Raw genomic sequence first — 9,950 nt, 5'->3', positions numbered from 1 at the left:
GATATAGTCGGGCTCACCTCTATGCATGGCTTGGGCTCTGGAACCAGTCTCCTGGAGAGGGGCTGGACTCTGTCTCAGTCTGGAGTTGCCCCTGGTGAGAGGCGGCAGGCTGGGGTGGGTATTCTAATATCCCCTCGGCTTGCTGCCGGTACGTTGGGGTTTTTCCCGGTGGATGAGAGGGTTTGTTCCCTGTGCATTAGGGTCGGGGAGCGGGTCCTGACTGTCATCTGCGCTTATGCGCCGAGTGGCAGTTCAGAGTACCCAGCCTTCTTAGAGTCCCTGGGTGGGGTGCTGGAAGGTGCTCCACCTGGAGACTCTGTTGTCCTGCTGGGAGACTTCAATGCTCACGTGGGTAATGACAGCGAGACCTGGAGGGGCGTGATTGGGAGGAACGGCCTCCCTGATCTGAACCCAAGTGGTATTTTGTTATTGGACTTCTGACCGGGGTGGTGGTCCCCATCTTTAAGAAAGGGGACCGGAGGGTGTGTTCCAACTACAGGGGGATCACACTCCTCAGCCTCCCTGGGAAAGTCTATGCCAGTGTGCTGGAAAGGAGAGTTCGTCCGCTAGTCGAACCTCGGATACAGGAGGAACAATGCGGTTTTTGTCCTGGTCGCGGAACACTGGACCAGCTCTTTATCCTCTCAAGGATACTTGAGGGTGCATGGGAGTTTGCCCAACCAGTCTACATGTGTTTTGTGGACTTGGAGAAGGCATTCCACCGTGTCCCTCGGGGTGTCCTGTGGGAGGTGCTGCGGGAGTATGGGGTGTCTGGCCCGTTGCTACGGGCCATTTGATCCCTATACAGCCGTTGCAAGAGCTTGGTTCGCATTGCCGGCAATAAGTCGGACTCGTTCCCGGTGGGTGATGGGCTCTGCCAGGGCTGCCCTTTGTCTCCGGTTCTGTTCATAATTTTTATGGACAGGATTTCTAGGTGCAGCCAAGTGGCGGAGGGCTTTCACTTTGGTGGCCTCAGAATCTCATCTCTGATTTTTGCGGATGATGTGGTTCTGTTGGCTTCATCGGGTGAAGGCCTCCAGTTCACACTGGAACGGTTCGCAGCCGAGTGTGAAGCAGTGGGAATGAGGATTAGCACCTCCAAATCCGAGGTCATGGTTCTCAGCCGGAAAAGGGTGGAGTGCCCATTCCGGGTTCTGACCCAAGTGGAGGAGTTCAAGTATCTCGGCGTCTTGTTCGCGAGTGGTGGGAGAAGGGAGCTGGAGATCAACAGACAGATTGGTGCGGTGACAGTGATGCGGACGCTGCACCGGTCCATCGTGGTGAAGAGGGAGCTGAGTGTAAAAGCAAAGCTCTCAATTTACCGGTCGATCTACGTCCCTACCCTCACCTATGGCCACGAGCGGTGGGTAGTGACCGAAAGAACTAGATCGCGGATACAAGCGGCGGAAATGAGCTTCCTCCGAAGGGTGGCTGGCCTCTCCCTTAGAGATAGGGTGAGAAGTTCGGCCATCCGGGAGGGGCCCAGAGTAGAGCCGCTGCTCCTCCACATCGAAAGGAACCAGCTGAGGTGGTTCGGGCATCTGACAAGGATGCCTCCTGGGGTTGGTGTTACGGGCATGTCTCACCGGGAGGAGGCCCCGGGGCAGACCCAGGACACGCTGGAGAGATTATATCTCTTGGCTGGCCTGGGAACGCCTTGGTGTTCCCCCGGATAAGCTGGAGGGAGGTGGCTGGGGAGAGGGAGGTCTGGGCTTTTCTGCTTAGGCTGCTGCCCCCACAACCCGGCCCTGGATAAAGCGAATGAAGATGGTTGGGTTATTTCTGTTGCCGCAGTGATTATAAATGCAAAAACAAAACAAAATGCAAGATTCTTTGGAGTTATTAACTTTCTGCAGTAATATCTGTAATTATATGTTCAGACTTTAGACTGTTCAAAGCAATGCAGTTTACATATTTGTTGTTGGCATTTATCTAGCTCTCATCTTGTTACAGAGAGCTATATGCTTTAATTAATGCAACAGCCTCTACTGTTCTGACAGTTACAGGTTTAGAATCTGGTCATGTGAATATAAACATGAGACATGTATGTCCAATGTTCATTAACGATGGATTTTTTAATTCATTTATATAAAAGAAAGGTTAACAAGCGTAAAAGTTGATGTGAGCAGTAATTAAAAAAGGGTTAAAAACACAGTTTCGCTCTCTTAACTGCTCCTCTTCCTGGAGTGAAGCACAGCCTGATAACCCTCCCTCTTCTTCCTGATCTTTAACACAGCACCTCCTCTCTGTCCACATGTTTTCTCATTCCTTCACCTTCAGATCTACAGTTTGAAGATGGGTGTAACCAACATGTGGTGACATGTAAGAGCTGACAGGCTCCATTCACTGCAGAAACATGTTGTTGAGATCAGAGCTCAGACTAGTTTCAGTTATAAGGAAGTGAAACTCACACAGTCACTGACACTGAGAGGAGAAATGGCGCAGAAAGGAGTTCAGTTGGACCGAGAAACCTTCTCTTGTTCCATCTGTTTGGATCTACTGAAGGATCCAGTGACTACAACCTGTGGACACAGCTACTGCAGGAACTGTATTAAAACCCACTTTGATGAAGAGGACAGGAAGGGAATTCACAGCTGCCCTCAGTGCAGGAAGACGTTCACACTGAGGCCTGTCCTGGAGAAAAACACCATGTTAGCAGCTTTAGTGGAGCAGCTGAAGAAGAGTGGACTCCAAGCTGCTCCAGCTGATCACTGCTATGCTGGACCTGAAGATGTGGCCTGTGATGTCTGCACTGGGAGGAAGCGGAAAGCCATGAGGTCCTGTTTATCTTGTCCAGCCTCTTACTGTGAGAAACACCTTGAACCTCACTATGATGCAGCTCCATTAAAGAAACACAAGCTGGTGGCCCCCTCCAAGAAGCTCCAGGAGAACATCTGCTCTCGCCATGATGAGGTGATGAAGATTTTCTGTCGTACTGATCAGCAGAGTATCTGTTATCTCTGCACAATTGATGAACATAAAGGCCATGAAACAGTCCCAGCTGCAGCAGAAAGGACTGAGAAGCAGAAAGAGCTCGAGGTGAGACGACTAAACATCCAGCAGAGAATCCAGGAGCGAGAGAAAGATGTGAAGCTGCTTCAACAGGAGGTGGAGGCCATCAATGGCTCTGCTGATAAAGCAGTGGAGGACAGTGAGAAGATGTTCACTGAGCTGATCCGGCTCATCCAGAAAAGAAGATCCAATATGAAGAAGAAGGTCAGGTCCCAGCAGGAAACTGAAGTGAGTCGAGTCAAAGAGCTTCAGGAGAAGCTGGAGCAGGAGATCGCTGAGCTGAAGAGGAAGGACGGCGAGCTGGAGCAGCTCTCACACACAGAGGATCACAACCAGTTTCTACACAACTACCCCTCACTGTCAGCACTCAGTGAGTCTACACACTCATCCAGCATCAATATTCGTCCTCTGAGCTACTTTGAGGATGTGACAGCAGCTGTGTCAGAGACCAGAGATAAACTACAGGACATTCTGAGAAAGGAATGGACAAACATCTCACTGACAGTCACTGAAGTGGATGTTTTACTGTCACCAGCAGAGCCAAAGACCAGAGCTGGACTCTTAAAATATTCACATGAAATCACACTGGATCCAAACACAGCAAACGCATATCTACTGTTATCCAAGGGGAACAGAAAAGTAACATTTATGAAACAACAACAGTCTTATTCTGATCATCCAGACAGATTCACTGGATGTGTACAGGTCCTGAGTAGAGAGAGTCTGACTGGACGTTGTTACTGGGAGGTGGAGTGGAGAGGTAGAGGAGTTGGTCTCGCAGTCACATACAAGAATATCAGCAGAGCAGGGAGCCTCAATGAATGTGGATTTGGATACAATGGCAAATCTTGGGAATTAGATTGTGGCACAAACAGTTATAAATTTTGGCACAACAAAGTCCAAACTGACCTCTTAGGTCCTCGGTCCTCCAGAGTAGGAGTGTACCTGGATCACAGAGCAGGTATTCTGTCTTTCTACAGCGTCTCTGAAACCATGACTCTCATCCACAGAGTCCAGACCACATTCACTCAGCCGCTCTATGCTGGACTTTGGCTTTATGGAGATGGAGACACTGCAAAGTTGATTAAAGTCAAATAGAGAAGACAGGTTCATGTTGATCCCTGACCATTATATGTACTTGTGTAGTTTCTAAATGAGGCTTTACATTTTAGAAGCTGAGAAGTTCAGTGGTCCATTGATGTGTGAAAATAATATTGCACTGATTCAAACTGTACTTACATTTATATACCTTACATCAATATAAATCTGAATTTGTTCTTATGGCTGATAATCATGTGAGTTTAAATGATACTACTCTTCATATTCAGCATGTTTGAAATCTGTCATCAGTCTGGTTAGTGGTTTTATTCTGTAGTTGCTGTAGTGTTGCTGTAGTGTCAAATGCAAAAATATATTAGAGCTGCAGTGATTCATCAGTTAGTCAATGATTAGAGAATTTATTGTTTTATCATTATTTTAGTCACATTTAAAGCTGGTTCCAGTTTCTGAAATGTGAAGATTGTTGATTTTTCTTTTCGATCATATATGACTGTAAACTTAATGTCTTTGAGGTTTGAACTTTTAAAAATATAACAAAAAATTGAATCTTTGAGGTTTTTGATATTATTATTATTATTATTATTACTATAGCTAGAGTGATGACGTTTAATCTCATTCTTCAGATGAAATGCTTGATGACACTCGATCATTTATACATTGAAATATAAAAGCTAAATAACACACAGGCCTGTATATTGTGGAGGATTGACATGTTTCTTTGCCCTGAGCTGTGTCTGGCAGGCAGAGCATCTCCACAAATCTGATGCTTCTGATTTGGAGAAAATGAGCTGAGGGAGACACCTGGTGGACAAACAAAGACATGACAGGAAGAAAGACTAAAGTGCAGAGTGGAGACAAACAGCAGGAAATACACATTGTCATTCTTCAGAAAAACACAGACACAGAGAGGAGAAAATACTACAGATAAAAACAACAACCAATATGTAAATGTATCATATTCAAGCACCTCATTTGAATTGTTTTCTTCCCACATACATACTTAATGGAACAAAAAGGACATCCATTGTAATGTTTTTGGTTATCATACAAAGAATTTCTGGACAAATTCAAAAATATCCATAAAACCAAAAAAATCAGAATACAGGATTCACGAGACAAGCGTCTCAAAATAAGTTGGACAATGCTCCCAACTGCGCAAAGGTTGGAGTGACATGTTTAGATGTCCACATGATGTGAACTGGTCATGGACCAACAGACCCAATATAGACGTGAAGCTCATGTCTATTTTGGGTCTGTCGGTCTGTTGGGGGAAAACTCTGTAAAAAACCCAGGAGAAATAAAGACACAATGAGACAGAATTACTTTTGATGCTTTAACGTGCACACGGGTAAGCTGTTAAAAACAACTCACACCGTGAACAGAGGCTTGGCACTTTTTATAGGAAAGACAGTGAGAACAGGATAAGAAAATAATAAACAGATAAAATAAACAACTCCATATGTGGCGCTAGTCTCGTCAGCAGAGAGCTGGGAGAAAGCTGTGAGAGATAAAACAATCTAAAACAATATGTCCCAAAACAATATGTCTTTGCTGGGAAAGTCTAAAAGGATAATTCTAAACTAATCTAACCATAGACAAAGGGCAGAGAAAAGGCATCTTTGTACATTTAAAAGAAGGTAAAGAAACATAGAATCATTTTCCACTAACACGGTCCTAATGTAGTCGGGGGTCTATCCAATGTTTTGTGGGATGTTGATTCTTATTAGCAGACTGTGGCAGAGTGTGCTTTGTAGCTCAGCTTCAGTGGAGGGGGTGGAGCAATGGGTTCAGGGTGTGGTGTCAAGGGAGGCTGGTTGTCACAGCCAGCAAGCATCATCTAAGCATACCTTCCCTGTTTAAGTAGCTGCTGTGGCTGGAGGAGACAAATGAGCTGAGGGTGAAGCAGCTGGACAAGCAGCACAAGAGTGAGTGTCAGGGGGAGTGTAAAAAGACCACGGCCTCTCTATGTGAGGATCTAAACGTATTCTACGCTAGATTCGACACAGCGAACACCATGAGACCGGACAGTGTGCGCACCGCGGATGACGTCAGTGCGCACACTGTGTCTGAGGAGGATGTGCGGAAGTGCTTCAGGAAGGTGAACGCACGCAAAGCTACTGGTCCGGACGGGATTCCCGGCCGCGTCCTCAGGTCATGCGCGGCTCAGCTGGCTGGAGTGTTCACGCACATCTTCAACCTTTCCCTCTCTCTGTCTGTAGTCCCAGCCTGCTTCAAAATGGCCACCATCGTCCCTGTACCCAAATCCTCCACCATCTCCTCATTGAACGACTGGCGACCTGTAGCCCTGACCCCCATCGTAAGCAAATGCTTCGAGAAGCTGGTCAGGGACTTCATCTGCTCTGCACTACCCGACTCACTGGACCCTCTACAGTTTGCATACCGCCACAACAGGTCCACTGATGATGCCATAGCCCTGACACTACACACTGCCCTGTCACACCTGGAGAAGAGAGACACGTATGTGAGGATGCTGTTTGTAGATTACAGCTCAGCATTCAATACCATCGTTCCCTCGAAGCTGGACAGGAAACTGCAGGATCTAGGACTGAGCAGCTCCCTCTGCAGCTGGATCCTTAGCTTCCTGTCTGACAGACGCCAGGTGGTCAGACTGGGCAGCATCACCTCATCCCCCATCACACTGAACACTGGTGCTCCACAGGGGTGTGTACTGAGCCCTCTCCTGTACTCACTCTACACCTACGACTGCACAGCCACTAACAGCTCCAACATCATTGTGAAGTTTGCGGACGACACTACAGTGGTGGGTCTTATCACCAATGGTGATGAGACGGCTTACAGGGAGGAGGTCAGCGCCCTGACCCACTGGTGTCAAGACAACCATCTCACCCTCAACGTCGCAAAGACAAAGGAGTTGATAGTGGACTTCCGGAGGTGCAGAGAAGTACACACCCCCATCACCATCAACGGCGCTGCTGTGGAGAGAGTGAGCAGCTTCCGGTTCCTTGGTGTACATCTGGCTGAGGATCTTACGTGGTCAGTACACACAAACAAAACAGTGAAGAAGGCGCAGCAGCGCCTCTTCTTTCTCAGGAGACTGAAAAGATTCGGCATGAGCCCCCGCATCCTCAGGACCTTCTATCACTGTGCCATTGAGAGCATCCTCACTGGATGCATCACCACCTGGTATGGCAACAGCACCGCCTACAACTGCAAAGCTCTCCAGCGAGTAGTGCGGTGCTCTGAACGGATAATTGGAGGTGAGCTTCCCTCCCTCCAAGACATCTACAGGAAGCGCTGCCTGAGGAAAGCGGGGAGGATCATCAAGGACTCCAGTCACCCCAGCCATAAACTGTTCAGACTGCTTCCATCAGGAAGGAGGTTCTGCAGCATCCGGTCCCGAACCAGCAGACTGAGAGACAGCTTTTTCCATCAGGCCATCAGACTGCTGAACACGTCATAGACACCTCAGCTTCACTACTGGAACTTCAACATTATGCACTCCACACTGTATATAAATGCCACTTGTTTTGCACATATTCAACTCTGTATATTTTATATATTTTATTATTATTATTATTATTATTATTATTATTATTAATTTTTTTTTTTTTTTTTTACTATTTAATTTGTAAAAATGTGTACACACACACACACACACACACACACACACACACACACACACGTAGGAAAATATTTAGTATACACATCCAGAAATGCATACACTATTATATATTGTACATATATTTATTAGTTTCAGGTTGGCCATTCTTGTATTTTGCTCGTTTGTGTTGTTGTGTTTGCACATCTCTGTTGCTTGTGGGGCTCGCACACAAGAATTTCACTCGCATGTGCTGTGCCAGTGTGCCTGCACATGTGATGTGACAATAAAAGTGATTTGATTTGATTTGAAAACACAACTGTGGTAGTGCCAGCAGAGTGCTGGGCAAAATATAAAGCATCCCACATCTGAGTCATGCCGGGTCCTTTACACAGTTTAAGAGTACTTCCCTTATGTTTGAAGTTTCAATAAGTGAATCAAAAATTAGATTCATGGTATGATCCACGATTTCTGAAACGGGCTTCCAGCCTTACGTTTCCAGTTTGAATTAACAACACATTCTCTGAATGGCCTTCACCAGCTTCCAGCTGAAGCAGAATAAAGTGTAACACAACTGATGATAATTCCCTACACATGGTCAGAAACTTTTAGTGTGGGAAGCATAAAATGTAACCCTTTAGCATTCTGCTCAACCAATTGGTAAGGTACATTTTCAGGCCCTATATCTAACTGGGGCTTTCACTGAAATTGATCTACCTTATTGAGTCTTTTCTACTGTTACGGATTCAAATATTGGGGATGGATACAAGAGGAAAAACCACAATAACAACACTGGTCCGGCCGGGTTGAGTCAAACGATGATTTTAATGATCACACGCGTGGGAGATGGACACCGTACGCAGACAGCATCAGATCTCAAAATGGTGGAGCATTGATCAAACTCTTATAGCCTCTAGTGGCCCCCACCTTATCATAAAAGCCTAAACATTCACATTCTTTCTCTCACATGGCGCCTAAGCTACGACCTTGGCTCCCTGTTTATCTGCTCCTGCTGAGATGGGGCAGAAAACCTCTCCAGCATGTTCTGTTCTCTTTTAATCAGACAAATAAGGCGATAACTTTCTGCGAACAGTATTTCTTATAACTCAGCAGTATAATGCATCATAAAACAATATCATTCATTCACAATAAATCAGCAGTCTAATGTAATGCAAATCAGTCTAACAAATGTAATAGTTATTACCTTCTTCTAATTCAGGAGAATAATGCAAACTAAAACTACATAATAATTCACAATCTTTAATTAAGGGTCTAACATGGCATAAAATAATATTATAATCCCACACTACCAATTGGTTTACATCTGTAATGCCAAAAAAATCCACCAGAAGGCACTGTGAATGTGAACTGTTGGCTCTTCTTATATCTCTCCTAACCAAGAAGTCAGAAACAAAAAAACATCCAACATATTTTGAGTGTTTTTGATGAAACTAAGGTAGGAAGATATAATTTTTTGATACATGGTAGTGTTAGAGGACTTACTAAAAAGATGTATGTCACTTGACAGCATTAATAAGCATGACAGCATTGAACGACTGGCGACCTGTAGCCCTGACCCCCATCGTAAATGCTTCGAAAAGCTGGTCAGGAACTTCGTTTGCTCTTCACTACCTGACTCACTGGACCCTCTACAATTTGCATACCGCCACAACAGGTCCACTGATGAGTTGGGCTTTAAATTGTTCTGCCAAGCAAGTTCATCTGGCATCATCCATGACTTGCTGCTGTATCAAGGGGGATCTACATTCTTCAATTCTCCCCCCAGTGAAAAGGAACAGAAGCTACCTCTAAGGGGCCAAAGTTGTAAAAAACACTATGCAAACCCATAAAAGAACCTCTTCACAAGTTTCAGCTTGGTGCAGAACTTGCACACCTGTCAGGTGCATTGGCACTGTATGACCAAACTGCACTGGTGGAGCTCCCCCGATAGCAGAAAAACCATGCTTCCCACACTAAAACCAAAAACCTGATGAAGAAGGGCCATGGAGCTTGTTATTACAGGCTCTGATAAAGGTCTGATTGCAATGAAATGGTTTGAAAAGAGATGTGTCAACCTCCTAAACAATGCCTGTGGTTCATTCGTCAAACGGTGGAGCAAAGAGTCCAATGCAAAGATTACCATTCCATGCCCATCACTCATCCCTGTATATAATTAGCATATAAGAGGAATTAAGCTTTCTGATATGATATTACACGAGTTATAAGTTACGGAGATAGCATATTCCACTGTTCAGATACATCCTTGACTTGAATACCTGGTCTACAAGAGGAACTGTGC

At 45.5% G+C, this 9,950-nt stretch overlaps 1 protein-coding gene across 1 annotated transcript; it reads left to right on the top strand.

The window, feature by feature from the left end:
• Nucleotides 1-2,370: 2,370 nt before the first annotated feature.
• LOC112431336 (tripartite motif-containing protein 16-like) lies at nt 2,371-4,392 on the top strand. The gene has a single exon (XM_076882395.1). The coding sequence runs from the start codon at nt 2,437-2,439 to the stop codon at nt 4,108-4,110; it is 1,674 nt and encodes a 557-aa protein (XP_076738510.1). The 5' UTR covers nt 2,371-2,436; the 3' UTR covers nt 4,111-4,392.
• Nucleotides 4,393-9,950: the final 5,558 nt, after the last annotated feature.

This window comes from Maylandia zebra, linkage group LG3 (assembly GCF_041146795.1).
Source record: "Maylandia zebra isolate NMK-2024a linkage group LG3, Mzebra_GT3a, whole genome shotgun sequence".
Lineage (NCBI taxonomy): Eukaryota > Metazoa > Chordata > Actinopteri > Cichliformes > Cichlidae > Maylandia > Maylandia zebra.
Note: the sequence above shows the minus strand (reverse complement) of the source record. Positions and strands in the feature narration are given on the sequence as shown.